The sequence below is a fragment of the Cyprinodon tularosa genome, unplaced genomic scaffold, assembly GCF_016077235.1.
Source record: "Cyprinodon tularosa strain WSP-4 unplaced genomic scaffold, ASM1607723v1 ctg225, whole genome shotgun sequence".
In the NCBI taxonomy this organism is placed as follows: Eukaryota; Metazoa; Chordata; class Actinopteri; order Cyprinodontiformes; family Cyprinodontidae; genus Cyprinodon; species Cyprinodon tularosa.
The window spans coordinates 806,189-825,140 of NW_024038839.1; the positions used below are offsets into that span (position 1 = coordinate 806,189).

The following is an 18,952-nucleotide window of genomic DNA, read 5'->3' on the forward strand; positions in this document are numbered from 1 at the left end:
TCCCCCGCCGCTCATTGTTGCAGTCTTCCCCCCTAATGATAAACTGTTTCGTACCTCAGTGAATCCGGGCTGCATGTCCTCTAAGACGAGGTGAACGCTGAGCTTGCAGCCTTTGACTGAAACTGGCTTTCTGATATGATGTTTGACAAAACCCCTGCAGGCGCTCCAGCTGCTAAAAAACACAAACGCCTGAAGTAGAAAGAAAAGAGAAAAAAGTGAGGACAGAATTGATTGTCTAACAACAAAATAGCCAGGATGTGGGGTCTCTACCCTCCTCTGCAGCGGTAAGACTGTCACATTGTAGAACCAAGTGTGCAGGTTTGGTTTGGGGAAGAAATGCCAAACCAGCTTGGCCACATCCTGATGGGTGTAGTTTTTCTGAGGTAAACCGGTCAGCATGACGGTGCTGAACCTCGAGGCCTGGATAGCCACCTTCTGCACAACAACAAGGTACAGAAGCAAAATATTCACCCTAAAAACTCTAAACTGTGCCACATTCATTTACTCCTAGATTCTTATAAGTTTGTCAACATTTGAGTGAAGAGAGCAAAACAGAAATGACCTCTACAGACTCCATTGTTTCGACTGTCAGATAATCTAAGAAAGGAAGAGAGAAAACTGTTAATCTGAGTAACAATAAGGCTCCAAACTGCTTTGAGGGGATTTTTCCTACCTGGAATATTGAACCAGGGAGCGAAGGTGGGAAACACACAGGGGTTGGTGCTCATGGTGATCCAGAACGGAGGAGCGCTTCCCTGAGGAACGCCACACTTCGCAGTCGGGATGGCGGCGCCATCAACAGCTGCATGGCCGTCTGGCAGAGCTCTCTCTGCAGCCGCTGGTGCTGCACACAAATTGACAAAAAGTGTTTTTAATGGTAATGAACACTTAGTTTCACTAACAATCTAGTGATTTAATTTTTGTTTTAACGGAAACTAATAAGTAAATAAACAGTTTTTAATCCTGTAATGAGGTTAAAGCTCTACAATGAATGCTGGTCTGTCAATGAATGCAACAGTCATCAAAGCGGTTATCAAAGGGGAGCCAATTTAAAGATAAAAATCTGTTGTTTTAAAAAAAAAAAAAAAAAATGGATTTATCATAGCTGAATACGAAAATGGTGTAATGGATAGTGAGCCATTTAAAATAAATTGCCTAAATGATTTATTTTTGTAGACTATTTAAAGTAAATTATTGAAAGTGAATTTTCCAAATTGAGAATGTTGATTTTTTTTTCATGGATATTCGTTTTGATTGGCATTGTTTGTTTTTATTTTTATTTTGTTTTAATGCATTTGCACTCTGTAATGTTAAAAGTTTTTGTTTTGTCCCTCACAGGCTGCCGTAGCTAATGAGGCCCTGTAACAGTTGGTAGAAAAATTGTCCCAATGAATGACTTGAACATTTAAGATTTTTTTGTCACCAAGAAAACGACACGTAGTGTCCCCAGTAAATGCAGCGAGGTACCTTTGGTTTTATTGTTTGTATTATAATATTTGTAAAGGTTTTAGTTTCCACGGTGACTAAGGTAACTGTGGTGGCTATGATAAGGATCTTCATTAAATAAAATGCTAAATTCACCTTTCGAGACTGGCTGAATAATTCAAGTGATGGGGAGCTTCTACAGGTTGTTTTCTTGTAAAGTGCTTCAAAGCTACATAAACGTACATGAATCGCTGCTCAGACACAGGTCTACTACTGGCAGTCAGCTGGACTCTGGATCCTTTGGTAACCTGCTGCAGCATTAGTTTTGCTGAGACCTGATAATGACCGACCAATATACGTAAGCTGGGCAAAAAAACCCTCCAACACATGCAGGAAACCCAACCTCTGAGGACCTTTATTTCCTATAGGCCCTGGCGATTTAGACCTTGACGATTTAGACCAACATATGCCTGACGTACAAAACGCAGCGCATGTTGGATAAGTTATGTAGCCTGATAAACCAGACTAAATGTGAGATTAAATGTGTAATTTTTTTCTGGCCCTGATGAATGAAACATTGGAAGATTGTTGATGAGAATAACCTGTTGTCTTTCAAACAACAATGAGGACAGCCAACTGTGACGTAGTAAGTGCGACAGAAAGCTGGTGGGGGAGTGTAAATAAAAAGCTTGTCGGTAAAACGGCGAATACGTCGTCCTTAAAAATGAATGGGCGTAGAGCCTCTTCCTGCTTACGTTTCAACGAAAACCCCAATTCTAATCCTTCCAAAACTGATTCCAAAGCTGAGTCAAATGAGAACTATTCAATAGTTGCTGCCATTTTCCTTGTTTTGCTTTTGTCGTCACGCCCTCAAAACCCCGCCCACTTAGCATAGAGAAATTCAAAACACTGCGTTATGATTGGCCCGCTAGTTCTAGGGCCTGGGGCATTGATCGAGGCTAGACCTCTCGCTGGCAGAAATGACTTCGGCCGTTGGCGGGTGGGGCTAGTTTACTACGCTATAAGTTATGGGTAATTTTTGTATCAGTTATGAGCACGTTGAAACACGTCAACATTTGAGCAAAATTTCCTAACGTATGCCAGTGTATGCCATACATGTGTTAAGTTAAAGCTAAGTCATCTGATCGTCGACATATGTTAAGTGTAAGTTACTCACAAGTTGTGGCGTCTAGCTTGTCTAAAACTTATGAGTAACTTGTGCATATCCAACTCATATCAGCGTATGTGATGTGTTCCAGTCGACCGCTGAACGTGTTTCTAACTTACAGCTACTGTATAATGGCGTATTGGCAGCGTTTTGGTATAAAAGGGGAAACTATCAGTTTTCCTTCAGGCTGCATTCGCTTCATAGGGTGAGCGAGAAGGTGAGGGTGATGGATCCTCCTTGCATCCACACCCATGACCAACAAACTTCCTGATGCTGAATCTGCTGCGACTGCAAACCTTTTTTATTTATTCCTATGTTTTGGGCAGGTGGTAAACAGCAGCTAGGTTAATACTGCAATAAAAGACATCTTTTTATGCAGACAGGGTGCCACCAGGCGCATTGCTGCGCCCTTAAGACACTGGCTTGTGATATTTAATGGGCATTAAGGGCAGATTATTCTTCTGCAACCGCACACCTCAAATGTCGCTTGCGTCTGGCCGTGAACCGGTTTTGCTAGTATGGTTCTGCAACGTCGGTCTGGAATTTCTAGGGATGCACAGCAGTTTCCCGCCAAAGCACAAGGGGGAGCCTATTCAAGAACTCGCGGATGGTCACAAGAACTACTTGGGCAGTGCCGGCGGGAGTGTTTATCTTCCAAAACAACAATGGCGCGTCTGCAGGATATCACAGTCACGGAGATGGATATAGAATTGCGAGACATTGAAGAGAAACAGGTTCTGTTAATGGAGTTGGCAAAAAGACAAAGGAGGACCCGTAGGTGGTGTGTACGCCCCTTGAATCACACCAGGGATGGGACTGGGGAGTTTCGACCCGGCACCGAATCGAGAAGGACGACCACACAGCCAGCCGGAAAGGCATACCAAGGACCAAACACCGCTGCATTTAGGTCTGCGCACTTCCGCTTGAGTGCTGTGCGGGTTTGCGACCGTCCGACGCGCAGTCAGGATTTTTTAGAGGTGCGCGACGACGCTTGGGGACAGCATGGTCGCGCAGAGAGACAGATGGTTGCAGAGGCTATGCGTCAGAAATATAAATTGGCCTTTACGCCATCCGTTATGCATAAATTAGGCTGTCGTTGGACATAAGTTCTGGATTCGTGCAAAATGACCAAAATTGAAAAAATACATGGAAAGTTCAGCATATTCCAGCGTTTTAGGAGATTCTGGGACATCAGGCATACGCTGGATAAACCAGCAAGGTGTAACAGGGCCTTAAAACAGAGACTCACGTGGAGAAACACTGCTGCTTTCAGGTATTATCATCCTGAAGACGTAATAAGGAGGAGAGTCCCTCAGGAAGCTGTACCAAACGCCCAACAGATCAGCCTCATGCCTGGATTCAAATTCAACAAACACCTGAAACACAGGAAACATTCAGCAAACCTCCCTTCACTCCGACAGACAGATGGCTGAAGGTTAAAACCTTTTCGAGGAGCGGCAGGTATCGTTTCACTGAGCCGATCTTTATCAGAGCTTCCTTCAGAGCTCTGATCTCGCTCTGGCAGATGTTGTGGATAAAGATTACCCTTCCTCTGTCAGTCTTCTGGCCCTGTGGAGGAACAACTCATTTTATCCGCTTTCCATCTCCATTTGTTCACTAAACAAAAATGTAAAGATATTTAGACAATAACAGAATTCTGCATTGATTGCTTTAGAATCACAGAGCTCTGAAATAAAACAGTTATCAACATCATTAAAGTTAAAAACGTGTTAAAGATGTGAAGAAGAAATATGGCCATACTTACTGATCGGGTCTTTTTGATCAGAAACGTATAAAACCCAAACTGAAATAAGGCAGAGGAAACTGTGTTACTTCAACTTCTGCTCTCAATTATACAGTTTTAAGGAAAAACAAAAAAAGATTCAAATGTATTTGAAAAAGGTTCTAAAAATAAAAAGATGAGAAAAAGAAAAAAAATGGGGAAGAAGCTCAGACACTGAAAAAACATTAAGGTTTGTTTCTTTTCAATTGGACCACAATTTAACCAATTCATGTTTTCATTTACATAATGGTTAGAAATAGTTTAGCTCTGTATAGATCTGCAATTTTTGATTAATCAGATTTTCCAAACTAAATTCAATAAAATTCAAAATAAATTCTGTCATCTGTCATATTTCCATCTCATTTGGTACAAAGTAATAATATAATGTGTGAATCTTACTGGCTTCATTGAAACCATGTCATGCACAACTCTGACTGAGATACTGGATCCTTTGAAAACGATCTGGTTCTGGTCCAAATAGGCGATGATCTTTCTAACATTTGTTACATCTGGCATCAGGACAAACGCCTAAAAACAAAAAAAACAAAAACATGTTTATAACTGTAGCATCACTCCTAAATTATCTGAACACTAAAGGGCATCACTGTCCATATATCATATGTATCATATTTATTATTTGTCATTGAACCAAATGATTCTTAAATAAACAAGCAAAAAAGTAAATTGTTCCAACCCTTAAATTAAGATACTTTGATTTGTAATAACTTCACTCTTTTTATCTTCTTTTCCCAGGAATAAATGTATTTTAACATTAACAATAATGACTTGCTGACATGTTCTAATTATAGCTCAGGCTCATAGTCATGTTAGAAAATAGTTGTTAAAACTACAATTTAATCAAAACAGCAAATACATCTTAAAGTGACAGAGCTTGATAGTCCAAGTAAAGCTTTGTAATAATATAAAAATGTCTGATTAATCAATTAAAAATGGGATTTCTTGGTTTGCATCTTTTATTACGAAAAAAAAAAACCTTATTTTTCTTCTCCATGTCAACTTAAACAACTCCATCTGTTATGGGACATTATGAGTAAACATGTACAAGCATTAGTGTTTCTCAACATGTAATTTATTAAGGTAAAAAAAGCATTTTCCAGAACTGTTTCTATAGAAGAAAAATGTCTTAGTGCAGATAAGAATTGATGCGCATCAAGTTCAAACCACAGGAAACAACTTCTTCGTCTGGTGGAAAATATTAATACCGTCTAATTTTGTTATTTCCTGTTAAATTGTTTTATTCCAGGCACTAATTTTTAAATCAAATCTGTTAACAGGAAGTGAGCGTGGTATTAGAGGACCTCTCTGGATCAGCTGTTCTACAGTCATGGAGAAGGCATGGGCTTTTCTCTTCATTTATAATACAGGGTTTATTCAGGAATGAGTAACTCAAATTTAATGCTTTTTAATTAACTTTAAATGCTCTTAGAATTTTAATGCCATCAACTTTACCGTCGACAGGCTGCAGCCATGTCCGGAATTGCTCGTTTTCCAGCCACTTTTATTGAAATTTTCATTCTCCCCATTCTCTAGCTTTTTCTCCGTCTCAAGCTTCTTTTCCGAACATACGGCTTTATGATCAACCCGAAGAAGTTCCACGCAAACATGCGGAACCATTTATATCTCATATCTGACGAAAATAAAGCATTTTAAATGCCACGATTGTCACATTTAATGAATTTTAATGCCAATTAATGACTTTGAATGATTTTTAATGACCCGTGGAAACCCTGTAATACATCCAATTCAATGGGAATCTATTGAATGGATTGGAGACAACAGAATGACGACAGCACATTTTTCTCTCCAGGCATATAATACAACAGATGAAGCTAGGATTTTAAGGCAAGAGTGTCTGAAGGAGACAGATTAGATGTAATGTAGACCACTCTGGTGTCACGTTGTTGGGAGCAACCTGCTGAAGCAGGGCTGTGAACATCAGGGGGAAATAGGCTACATTCACCTCTGAGCCATCACTAGCTACGTTTACATGCGCAAAATTTCCCCGATCCGATCCAAACCTTGGTTGATCGGAAATTCAAAATCTCCGTTTACATGGACACTAAATTAAATGATCCGATCATCACGTGTGTATACATGTACCAAGCGTTGGATCAGATTAAATCTTTTAAGCATGCGCAGAACTTCCTGCCAAACTTGGCAGTTCTGTCTGCGTCTGGTTTTTGGGAGGCCTGACAAACGATGCGCTCGGAGCGAGCGGAAAGAAAAAAGGAGAGAGGAGGAAAAAAGCGCTTGGCAGCGAAATGTCCGAGAGAAAATGTAGAGAATGAGCGATTGAACCGGCGTGGGAGAGCGAGTGGGCTGTGGAGAGAGAAAAGAGGAAGAGGAGGATAAATTCCTGCTTCCTGCAGCTTTAAATGAACTTGAGTGTATAAGTCGGCGTTCCTAGACTCCTCCCGCCATGTTGTTCACAGCGAGAGCGACCGGTGGTTTCCTGTTGTTGACAAGGCGGAAAAACGTCACGCTGACGTCGCACACATGCGCAGTGAAGATTATTTTACTCTTAAGATCCGAATGGGTGTTTACATGGACGCCAATCGGAATGGCGATCAGCAAAAACCACCTCTCTCTTTCGGAATTAAATTTATTTCCGATCGGACCGAATCGGATTAGAATCTTCAGTCTGACATGTTTACATGAAACAGGGTTAGGGTTAGGTTTTGATCTGATCAGGCATTCAATCTGATTATTTGTGTCCATGTAAACGTAGATAGTGTTTAACTTATAACACAAATAAAACTGAGGGGATCCCAGGCAGACTGTGCTCACAACAAGGAGCTTTTAGGTTCCTCTATGGAGATATGGTTTGGTGGGTCTACATAAAATAATCCCACAAAGTCTTCCCTTCTTGCGGGCTCCTTCAACTGGAGGCTACTTCAATTCACTTCAGTTTATTTCTATAGCGCCAATTTTACAACATGTCATATTGTTGGATTAATTAATTGTACATAAGTTATTCTACTTCAATCATATTACTTTAATCATATTATACTTACACATTTTGTTATCTCTATCTTACTCATATTACAAAGAGTGTTAAAACATTTAGTTTTGTTTACTGTGTCATTTAATGTTTTGTAAGTATGTCCAGGAGGGGTGCTGACTGCTGAGGTAACAGATGCCGTTAAGGGTGTGGAGGAGCATGGAGAACTGTGCAACTAGATAAGGAGAGGGGTTCTCCTTATCCTATGATGTTGTATGACGTTGTACGAAAATTCTGGTTTCAACTGGGATCTGTTCCCTCCCCCTTTAGCGGTTGAAACTAAATTGTAATCAGGGCGTTCTTTCAATAAAGAGCTTGGAGAGCAGATACTGCTTCAGAGTGGGTTGGAGGTTGTAACTGAATGCAGTTTCTGATCCCCTCTCCTTGCAAGTAAACTATACTCAGTTCTCTGTGTCATTCTTTGTGCAGGTTGCTGAATAAGGTGTTTGGTGTTTAAACCCAACATATCAAGGCACTTTACAGTTCAACCAGATCATCCAGTCAAATTGATTCAAAGTTTTCTATCTAATGAAAACCAATTGATTGCATCGACTCATCGACTAATCATGCTTGTAGCGACAGTGGAGAGGAAAACTCCCTTTTAACAGGAAGAAACCTCCAGCAGAACCAGGCTCAGTGTGAGCGGCCATCTGCCGAGGCCGACTGGGTTTCAAGGAGACAGAAGCAGGGACACAAAAAGCAGTTGTAAAAGGCGGCCCGATCCAGGAAACACACAGCCAGGCAGACGAGCTCCGAGCCAGCTCCCATGCCAGACGATGAAGAGAGCACATCCAGCCAGTCAGAGAAACAGGACTACACTGGAAAAACAGGCCCATATTCAACATCTATAAACAAAGGTGTTGATGGAAGCAGCACAGCTTTAGTTTGATTTCTTTATGCCTTAATATCAAAACCTTCCAACTCCACAGCAACTTTCCCCTTAGCTCTAGGCTGTGATGCAGTTTATCCATGCTTTTATACACATTTCCTGCTTATTTTGGTTTGCTCTAATTATTATAACCTGCAAGCCTGAACAATATTTAAGGGTAAAATGATCAAAGCTATCATCCTCGTCACTCAAAGGTTTCTCAGATGTGACTGGCAATGATTTCTCATATTGAATGTTGCTAATTAATAAAAATATGCAGGAATTGATGTTTAATCGAGTGGTTCTAATGATCTATGTGTGTTTAGGCACCAAAAGCGTTTGGTGAACTATGAGGCTGTTCAGCTGAAAGCATCAAGTTGTGGTTTATGTTCTGGTACTCACCATGCACTTTTGAGGAATAACATAGATGTTGTTCCCCTTGTAGAGGAATCCAAAAGGGCAGAACAGGTCGGCAACATCACTTTCTCTGTAGCAGCCATCGTAATACTTTGGCAGCTTGGTTATCATGAGCAGCTTCGCATCAAGTGTAAATAGCTTGACACATTAGGAGAGAGAGATGATCACACAAGTCTCACATGTCTTAAAAAGATACCATGTCAACAGTTTGGGATTTTTTTTATGTGGAGCCAGTAGGGTGGTAGAAAGAACAGCTCAAAGAGGAAACGCAAACATGAGGGAATTTTTACTGTCTGATGCAACAAACTGGAGCTTATTGTTCATTGATCTTGTTTCTCATGCAAACAAAAGAAAATATTTTTGTTTGGTTGGTAGTCTAACACCGTTCTTTAAGAAAAATTAACAGTTCAGTCAAAGAAAACTCACCTTTGGTGACAAGACTGTTTTCCTGCTTAAACACCCTGAGAACAGAGTAGAAAGTAAAAGTCTGCATAGGTCAGTAAAACTGAGGTAACTGCAGGTTTGAACAGATTTCGTACCAATCAGGTGTTCGACCTGAAGTTCCTCAAACGTCTCTTCGACCATCGGGATGCAGGCAGCAGCTGGAGACTGCTCTCTAGTTTTCACTGCAGATAACAAAATATTTTATTTAAACGCATAACTTATCACCCATCACTGGAAAAAAAAAATTATAACTAGAGCCTAAACTTGATTACATTTACTGACCGTTAATCACATGATTAATCATATCCAACAGTTTTTAGTTTTTAATCAAGACGTTTTTGGTTTTTTTTTTAATGGAGATGTGACAAGCCTCTCTTAAAAGAAGTAAAAACAATGTCCATCTTGCGAAATTAATCTTTGGTCAGTTTATGTAAAAATTGTACATTGAAAAGTTTTTATTCATTAATATGCGTGGAAAAAATCTTTGATTTATAATCATACATCTTATAATTGCTAAACAGCTTTTAAAATGTTTGAACAAACATTTTCCTGATTTCTTCGCGGTTGAAAGGTTTCCATAGCATCACTAATTTTTAGGGCTGAACAACTGCATCTGCAATTTATAAAAACTTTCTTTCAAAATCACAGATACGCAACATTTTTGGTCACTTTACATTTAAGGACAGTAGGAAGCTTTATTTCTCACAGCAGCCCTTAAGGTGGGAAAGAGAATTATACCGTAAGCTATGAGTGCACCTAAGTTGAAAGCCCTTTTCCACATGGCAGGCAAATTCTGTTTAATCCGTTTTAAGAAACGTTACCATTACCACTTAATCAAGCGCCAGTAAAACCAGGTTTCATTTTATACAACTTGATTTTTTAACAGTTTTAAAAAAATCTAATTGTGGGACGCTTCGGTGGCGCAGTGGTTAGCGCACACAACCCATGTACGCAATCTTTAGTCCTCGACGTGGGCAACCCGGGTTTGGGTCGGACCTGTGGTCCCATGTTGGACCTCATCCAGGGTTTTTCTTTATTCTAACATCTGCTGCGCTGTAATCTTTCTCTGCTGGATGGATTTCCTCCAGAGTTTTCTCCTCGCTTTGCTTCTCAGGTTCTGCCCCCTTTCCTGACAGCCTACTGTCCAAGAAACAAGCCACTAGTGCCATAAAAACTCAAAATAAAATTGTGTAAATCTAAAACGGAGTATTAGGGCCAAGCTAGAGATTCTCTTACAAGAAGTACGGTCTTCCATAAAATGAGGAATGTCCAGCATCATGTGAAGTTATGCTTTGGCGTCAGTTTGGCAAATAAGGAATCAAATTGGGCAGCATGTCAAAGTGGACTCAGGTTGTTTGGTGGTGCTGGTCGGCCGGCACATGCTGGTTGGAGCTAAAAGCTTTATTTCTGAAATGTGTTGAGGTATGACTTCTTCGTTTGTTATTTTTTTAACTTTATTCTCGTAATATTACAACTTTATTCTCAAAAAAATTAAATAAAAATATCTAGCCTGGCCCTGTCGTAAATCAAATTAACATAAAAAAAAAAAAAAAAAAAGTTACTGCAATTACACCAGTAGAGGTTTAAACCTCCCCTGGTTTCATGATGGGTCCTTAGCTGGAAACCCGAGGCCATTCAGCGGCTTTCGTTCTGAAGGGGAACTTACTACTACTGTAAATCAATACTGAATAATGCTAATCAGGGTTGTGTTTGACCATCAATTTAAGAGGTGTTAATCAAAGGTGCAATTCAAAAAATAAAAAAAATTCCAGAAAATATTCTACCTATAAAAACACATAAAAAGCAAGAAACTCCAACATATTCTACCTTCCAGCAAGTAGAAAATCCTATCAAGCATTCTTTGTTTTTGCAGCTAAATGTACCTTTTTTCTTTGCTTTTGTCTTTATGTCTCTCAATTTCTGTGATTTCTTTAAAAGAGATGAACTTCCTGGTTTTTGTTGTTTTTCCAAAGCATCTGGTTTCTGGTTCTGGGATGATGAACTGACTGGGGCTGTTGGCGTTTCCAGATTTATTGTCTGAAGATCAGTGGGATCAGTTGGTAAATTCTCCTGTAGATCAACTTCATTTGTGGTTTTAACCTCTACAGGATCTGCTGCTCTTGTTTCCAGATATTTCTGACTTTCAGCATCTTTTAACTGTTTGGAACAGAGATTCATTTCCTCTAGTTCAGCTTGCTGCTTTCTTTCATGGGTTGTTTTTAAGGTTTCTGCCACCGGTGAGGATTCTTGAAGCTGAATTTCCAAATTTTCTGCTTTGAGATTCATAAAAGCAACCTGATTACGCTCTGAAACCTTAAGCAGCGATTCTCTGGTCACTTCTTCCTCTTCCTGCAGACTTCCCAGCTGGGATTTAGGTTTCAGTCTAGTGTCTTCCATGCTCTTCTCTTCGAGTGTCTTTGGAGACTCGTCAGCATCTCTTTGGGTTTTATCAGGATGCATTTGTTGTTCAGAGTCGCCAACATCTCCCCTGTTTGCCGCAAACATCAACGTTGCAGATTCTGGAAGCTTTGAAGATGTCGTTGCAAAGGATGAAGGTTCAGAAGACTGTTGTTTGAAGACACTTTGATCCAGAGATACTCTGAGAAGAGGGGTAAAGAGGAGAAGTTAGTAAAATACAGAGAATGAAAAGAAACATAGCAGCATGTGTCATTCTTCCCAAGCCTGTAAAGCCTCTCTGGGTACTCCAATTTCCTCTCATAGTGCAAACACATGACCGTTAGGTTAAAGGTGCAGTAGGAGATCTTTTCTGACGCATTTTTTACCATGTGGCTTAAAGATCTCCCCACAGCCGCTTAGCAAGCAGTGAAAAAGAAGGTCTGGAAGTGAAACTAAAATAAATGGTCCCCGCTTCAGTGAGAAATCAATGAATAACCCCAAACCAATCACAAAAGACGGTTCGCTGTACACAATTGGTTCCATGACACGTCAATCATGGTCGTCCGCTTGTCCCTCCCCCCTGTGCACGTACACATGAACGAATCAACCCCCCAATGCACGTGCAGGACGCCATGGCTGGAAGCTAGCCACTGTTATGCTACGTTCACATCTATGGTGACCAGATTTGGGTTTCTGAAAAGGAGGACACTTTTTTGGGGCAGTGGGGCTGCTGACTGGACTGGACAGGGAACCCCGGCGCCCGGGGACAGAGCAACCAAACCCGACCCAGTGACGGTATGCGTCCCTCTGCCTGCCTGGTCACCCTATTCACAACTAAAGCAGCAAGAGCAGCAAAAACGCGCATGCCACTTAATTTTTTATGCTTGTACAAGTTGAGTTCTGATATGCGGTGAAGCATCTCTGCTGCTCTGGCTGTGCGGTGGAAAAGTGGTTCTGATGCACCTTGGGTGGAGCTACCCTATCCTTTCTTTTCCTGTAACAATGGCAGCTATATTTGCTTTGATCAGGGGGTAAAGAGTAAATTGAATCTATTTCGAATTAAGAAAATCCGCCTGAAAACATTGTCAGTTCATCCAGATTACCATCCTGCCTTCAAATATCATTTCTCTGTGGGAGCCGCTCAGACCCCCGTACACCGGCGGTGCTATCACTAGGAATCCCATTCAACAGCAGCCTATGACCTGGTGGACTCTTCGCAGTTTGCCACCGAGGCTGGAAGGCGTTCTTCATCTATGTAATCCAAACTGCAGGCACCAGGATAATAAAAGTGAACATGTTTTGCCAGCAGATTTCAACATTTTAAATAAATTTAGGCGTTAATAAACTGTTCAAGAGGAGTGATCATAGCGCTCTGCATCATCAGCGCTGTCTGTCTCCCTGCCAGCTCAGTGCTGCTTCAGCTGCTCTAGACACGCTGCAGATAGCATGCACGTTCATGTGTTTTGAAGGCGTGGTTTCTTGGTGTGGTCTGAAGGGAGAGGCATGGTTGTGTACGTTCAAAAATATAGCTTGCTGGAAGCATTTTTCCAAGATCTCCTACTGCACCTTTAATTGGCGTCTCTAAATGTTCCTTAGGTTAGAGAGATGGATGGAGTATTTGCTTTTCTCCAACTCTGATATTTAAATATTTGATGCCAATTTATATTAAAGCCATTTTTTTTATTTAATCACAAGAAGTAAAGTAGAGTTTGATAAACCTGTTGCAGGGCTGTAAAGCTTCAGTGACAAAGCACTGCATCTTTGGTGCACAAAGACGTGTTTTTACAGATCTTTCCTCCCTGCAGTTGTTCAAGTTTGTATTAATCACAGTTCCCAGCAAATTCAGTAGGTTCTTTATATCCTTGTTGCTATATGCACTGTTTCTACATAGACTTGTTCTTAGTATGTGGTGTTTTTTTTCCTTCAATAGAGAATTAGTCATATTTTCATTTTAACATTTTGTTAAGCATCACCTAAAAAAAAAAAAAAAAAAAACATAATCTATATATCGAGAGAGAGAGAGACACTATCCTTTTACAGCATCTCAGTTCCTATTTATATGGAACCGGTTGCTCCTTTTTGTCGAAAAAAAACCCCCCAGCAATGTTTTCCAATAAAATGAGATCAAACACTGTAAAATTACAAACATATTATAATCTACTTACGGTTGTGGAGTCATTTTCTGTTTTGCAGGAATATGTTTCCTAATGGCCTCATTCTGTAGAATGAAATACTTAATTTGAACTTGCAGGTGTGGAGATGTTTGAGTAAATATCATGAAAAACAAACCGCTTTACTTTTTCTGTGAAGACAGTGACTGATGTTTCCTCAATATCGATGCTCTTCATCTTTTTCACTTTCTCTTCATCTTCCTCATTTTCAAAACATGCGGTTGCCTTGGAAAGAAAAAACAAACTAGAGACATGAGTAAAACTAGAACTACTAATGTGCCACAGCCAAAACAACTATTAGGTTACAAAAAACTTGCCATTGTTTAAAAACATTAAAAAAAAGAAATAACACCATTTATCACAACCCACATTATAATACCAATTATTTAACAGAACTTAAATATGCTGCATTTACAGTTTATAACGGAAAATAAAAATACTGTAATTACTGTTTGGAGCAAAAAAAATAAAAATAAAAAAATCAAACTAAATAAAAGCACATGATTAAATACAGCCTTTTTAAAAACTGCACTAATAAAAGTAGACTTTCCTTGATGGAAGCAATTTAAAGGATGAAGTTATAAGATTGTTTTAAGCAGCAGATGAACTGAGGATACCTTTCGTTTGGACTTCAGCAGCCGATCAGATTTGGTTCTTCCAGATTTCTCCACAGCTGAGACCACATCGCTGTCGGGCAGAGAATGATGCGTCTCTCTAGGCACCACTGAGGAAGGAGGAGAGGATTCGGCAGCCTGATAAAAGGTGGAAGGTAAAAACAATTAATTCAGTTCCGCAACAAATATAATAAGATGTTTTATTCCCTGATAGAAACTTCAAAATGCTGAAGACAAGAATAAGAAAGAAACGTTTTATTTCAATAAGCAGCTTAGCCCCAACCTGACGTTTCCTGATCTGATGCTCAGGCTTCACTTTGGATAACTTTGCATTAAACCTCCTCTTTGTCTTATGGGAGGGAAAGGAGGATGAAGAGGATTTCATGTTCTTCAGTTCAGCCAAGATGAGTGGAACCAGAGTCTTAATCACAGCTTTGAGTTTAGGTTTCTTCATGAGGGATTGAACAGCTGCAGGAAACAAAATCATTTAAGAAGTTCAGTCAGTCAGTCTCCTTTGTATCATAGGGATCTATTAATTATGATAAAATCCAAAGAAAGAAAGAAAAACAAATCACCACGTCAGCTTCTAGCAGTGAATCACTTCAGTTTGACTCCGTAATAAAATGTTTCTAACCTGATTTTTTCAGCAGCCTCTCTGTCAGCTTCTCCACTTTGCTTAACCTCAGTCTATTGGAGGACCTCACCATCGTGGATGATCGCCTCTTGTGCCTCCTGCCTGATGTGGACCTCATCTCCTTCCTCTTCCTGGATGATGACTCCCTCTCATGGCTCCTTAAACATGAACCGTTATGCGATGTTGAAGGAGAGCGAGTTCTGTAGGATGCAAATGTAAAATCGGGAACATTCTATGTAGCTTTGAGGTTTCTACCATCTATCATAAAGAATATTGCTCTCTTCTTCTACAGTATTTCCCATATCTAACTTACCTCTGACTATTTAAATCCTCTCCTGATCTCCAGCCAGCCCCCAAAACATTGCTACAATAAGGACTTGGAGAACGGGAGCGGCTCCTTGGTCTGTCCCATCCATCCTCCACGCTGCTGTGACCTGATTGGCTTTCATTCCTTGACCTGGATCGGCTCCCTGGTCTGATACTGTGATTATAATAATGGAATATCTGAGAGGAGGTTAAAGCATACTGCCTGGGATCTTTATTAGAAAAACTACAACGAGCAGAAAAGAACAAATCAATAAGTGATTTTTTTATTTTTTATTTACCTTTTAAACAGTGGTACTGTACAGTCCCAATTGGGGTATCTGAAAAAAAAGAACGAAAAGGTCCTAGTTTAATACATGTTCCTGTTAAAATCTCAGTATCTGAAAGATTTTAATTTAATAAAGAGGAAACAGGATCTGATTTAAGTTAAGTCGTTTTGTTTTTTCCTAAACCAAGGTTTATCTTGCCCAAAACCTATGAAAAAAACTACAAAAGAATAAACATACATATACAAAATTATCAAGATCTTTATGTTTTACATATTTGTGTGCACTTGTAAAGGAACCAGCGTGAGGACCATTTTTCTGATTTTACCATCACAACGGGGACCGGATGTTGTCCAGTGAGGACATTTTGCTGGTCCTCACAAGCTAGTTTTCTAGTGGTTATATTTAGGGCTAAGGTGTCAACTGCGTTAGGGTGAAGTATGACTTGGTTATGGTTAGTTTTAGTGTTGGGGCTTAGAAAGAGTTGTATATGAATGAAAAATGGAACAAGGGAAGTCAATTGGGAGGTCAACAAATGGTCCTCACTACATATAGCAGAACAAACATGTGAGGATACAGAATATTATATAAATAAATAAATAAATAAATAAATAAATAAATAAATAAATAAATAAATAAATAAAAGCCTAACCGTTTCCGGAGGAGTTTGCAGTTCTCCAGATGAAAGCTGATATTCTGATGGAAGATCCATTCCTAGAAGTTAGAACCAGAAACATTACTGTAAACTGAATGAAAACCTTCGGTCTGTGCAGAGATCAATAAAGAGTAGATTATTGTTACTATATAATATTTTTATAATAAAAATAAACCCAAATAAAGTTTGAGTCCAGCTGTGGTCCAAAATAAGCCACATAAACCTTTGATGAAGGTCTGTTCTGCATGAAGCTTTGTCTAACTGCCGTATGTCTGTTTCTAGAGCAGGTAATGTGATCATAGCAGATTGTTAACTATATAAACTAGTTTTAAAAGCATCATGAGTGAATCATTAACTATTTTTATTCAATTAGTGTGCGTTGCTGTAGATTTTGATAGCTATAGTCAGGAAGGCAGGCTCTTCTGTAGAGGTCTGTCTCACAGCCGATCAAAATAAGCCTTTGACTGAAGACAGTTTTTTTTGGGGCGTGCTTTGGTGGTGCAGTGGTTGGCGTGCATGATCCATGTGTGGAGAAACCCCTTTCCTGTCAGTCTACCATTCATAAAACGAGCCACTAGTGCTATAAAAACTCCCCCCCCAAAAAAAAAAGCTTTTTGAAGAGGATGCCCACTGTTGTTCATGATGTTCCTCATTTTACTGCCGCTTGTTAGCTTTTAAATAAAAACTAAGGGTCCTACGTGGCCAGTCCTTCATGTCCAACGTATTTAATTTTATGTGGAAAAATTGCACAAATGTAAAAAAATAAAGGCACACTTTTTGTTTGTTTTTACATTTTTAAACGTAGTAAATGTAACAATTTGCCCACAAAAATATCTGTTTTGTCTTCATTCAACAATATGTTTTAGTTCAATTTGCACATAGTGATGTTTTCCACTGGCTCAAAGATATGGACTTAGCCAAATATTTTACATTGGCTTACATTGTAAGCCTCCTGAAACACTGATGTTTAACAGCTCAAACATTTTAAAAATAGACATAGCACATTGTTAATGGATTTCATCACAACTTTAAATTCATTGATGTTCTCATTAAAATCAAAGCAACGCTGAAAATTGTTTTGGGGTTTACAAATAGCCAGCTCGCTTGCTGCCTGATCGGATTCTGTCCTTTAAATCTACTGGGGGATTATTGGCTGTGAAACACTGATGTGGAAATATGTTAGGAAAGCTTGCATTAAACTAATAAATTGTGATGTTGAAATTGGAGATGGCCTGGGGAGTTGATGGTGAGCACCAGCGCCATAGGCCAAACAGTAGATTGTCAAATTGACAGTGACACGTCTCCTTTTGGGAATCATGGGTTTGGAGAAACGGCTGAGGAGATTGAGGACATCAAAAAGTCCCTCGACTTTCTTGCTGAGGACATGTCCGCTATAAGTAAGCAGTGACAAAAAAAAAAAAAAAAAAAATGGATTTGGTGGAGATTAAAGTGCTGACGACAGAATAAAGAGAAAGTTATCAATAGCAGAAGGCTATACGCAAATTTCAGTAATGTAAAAGATTTACATTAGTTTAAACAACTATTCAGTATAATTTCTTGTGAAATTCATTATCAGACTGTGCTTTTCCTTGGCTAAATAAAAGCAACAATTGTTCCAGTCTCTGCTGGAATGTAGGAAGTTGAAGCAGGGGTGATAACCCTAACCATCTCTACTCTAGACAAGGATAAACGTCCTTATTGTGTGTGAGGTTCTAACATCCTTTTTTCTGTTGTGAGCGGCAGACAGTTGATGTCATGAAGGGAAAACAGTTGTCCTGAAATATTTATCTGGCTAAATTTATGACTTTGATGAATTTAATTGTTTTCCTTCTTTTGTTCAAGTATATGAGAAAGCTCTTTTGTGCAGGGGTAGTTTCATGGGAGAGAGAGAATGTGCTGGGATTTCTGAAGAGTATAAATGTGCTTAGGATAGTTAAGTCAGAGCTTCTATATACTCTACGTCTCACTAAGGACGTTAAATAAAAACAAATATTATGTCTTGCAAGAATTTTTTTAGACTCAGTTTCCTAACTTCACAAGTTATATCCAAAACCTGGATTAATAAGGAGAAAGGGACAGACTCTGAACTTGATGGATTGGAATTTAGATATATAAACAGGTTAAATAAGAATGGAGGAGGAGGAGGAGTTGCTACATAGGTGAAGATGGATCCAAAATATAAAATAATTGATAATACATCAGTTACTATCAGGTGAAAGATCTTACCTGAATATTTGAACAAACTTGGCTGCAGAGAGAGCAGGTGTGAGGGAACGATCTGGGCGTGGCTGCAGCGTAGTCGTCCATCATGGCTCGAGGAGGCAGGCTGCTAGAAACGGGTAAAAGCCATCCGTCTGAAGCTGGCTGGAACCTCTGGCTGGAGATCACTGGGTTAAAGGCCTCCAGAGGTAAGATTGGAGAATCTGAAACCATCCCGGACCTTACAGGCAGAGCGTCTGATGTTGGTAGTCCCAGAATCTGGTCCGGCTCCCTTGGAGTCTGCTGCTTTGATTTTTTCTTCAGACGCTTTTCTTTTTTCATTTTCTCTACAGCCTTTAACACCTTTCTATGAGTTTTACTCTTTCTGCAGATTCTATTTTTAACCATTGGGTCAGCTTGGACAGTTATGTCTGATCCAGATGGTTGGATTTGAGGAGATAAATTAGCTTTTTGTTCTTTCAGATGAAGGAGTTCAGACTGTTTGGAGTTTGCAGAACGTCCGTCGCTGCTTTGGGTTAGGCAAGGCAACAAGAGAAAGGTTTGT

General features: G+C 39.6%; 2 protein-coding genes across 2 annotated transcripts; both read right to left on the reverse strand.

The window, feature by feature from the left end:
• Window positions 1-526: 526 nt before the first annotated feature.
• On the reverse strand, window positions 527-15,257 carry LOC119784409. Its single transcript, XM_038286450.1, has 15 exons — window positions 14,944-15,257; window positions 14,593-14,777; window positions 14,313-14,447; window positions 13,822-13,920; window positions 13,690-13,742; window positions 11,011-11,726; window positions 9,223-9,309; window positions 9,110-9,144; window positions 8,669-8,821; window positions 4,776-4,904; window positions 4,359-4,397; window positions 4,037-4,162; window positions 3,843-3,969; window positions 674-844; window positions 527-597 (listed from the first exon to the last, which is right to left on the reverse strand). Exons 1-15 carry the CDS (start codon window positions 15,059-15,061, stop codon window positions 527-529), a joined length of 2,244 nt encoding a protein of 747 aa, XP_038142378.1. The 5' UTR covers window positions 15,062-15,257.
• Window positions 15,253-18,881, reverse strand: LOC119784410. Its single transcript, XM_038286451.1, has 4 exons — window positions 18,415-18,881; window positions 16,186-16,247; window positions 15,549-15,587; window positions 15,253-15,424 (listed from the first exon to the last, which is right to left on the reverse strand). The coding sequence occupies exons 1-4, from the start codon at window positions 18,793-18,795 to the stop codon at window positions 15,253-15,255; spliced, it is 654 nt and encodes a 217-aa protein (XP_038142379.1). The 5' UTR covers window positions 18,796-18,881.
• Between the last annotated feature and the right edge of the window lie 71 nt (window positions 18,882-18,952).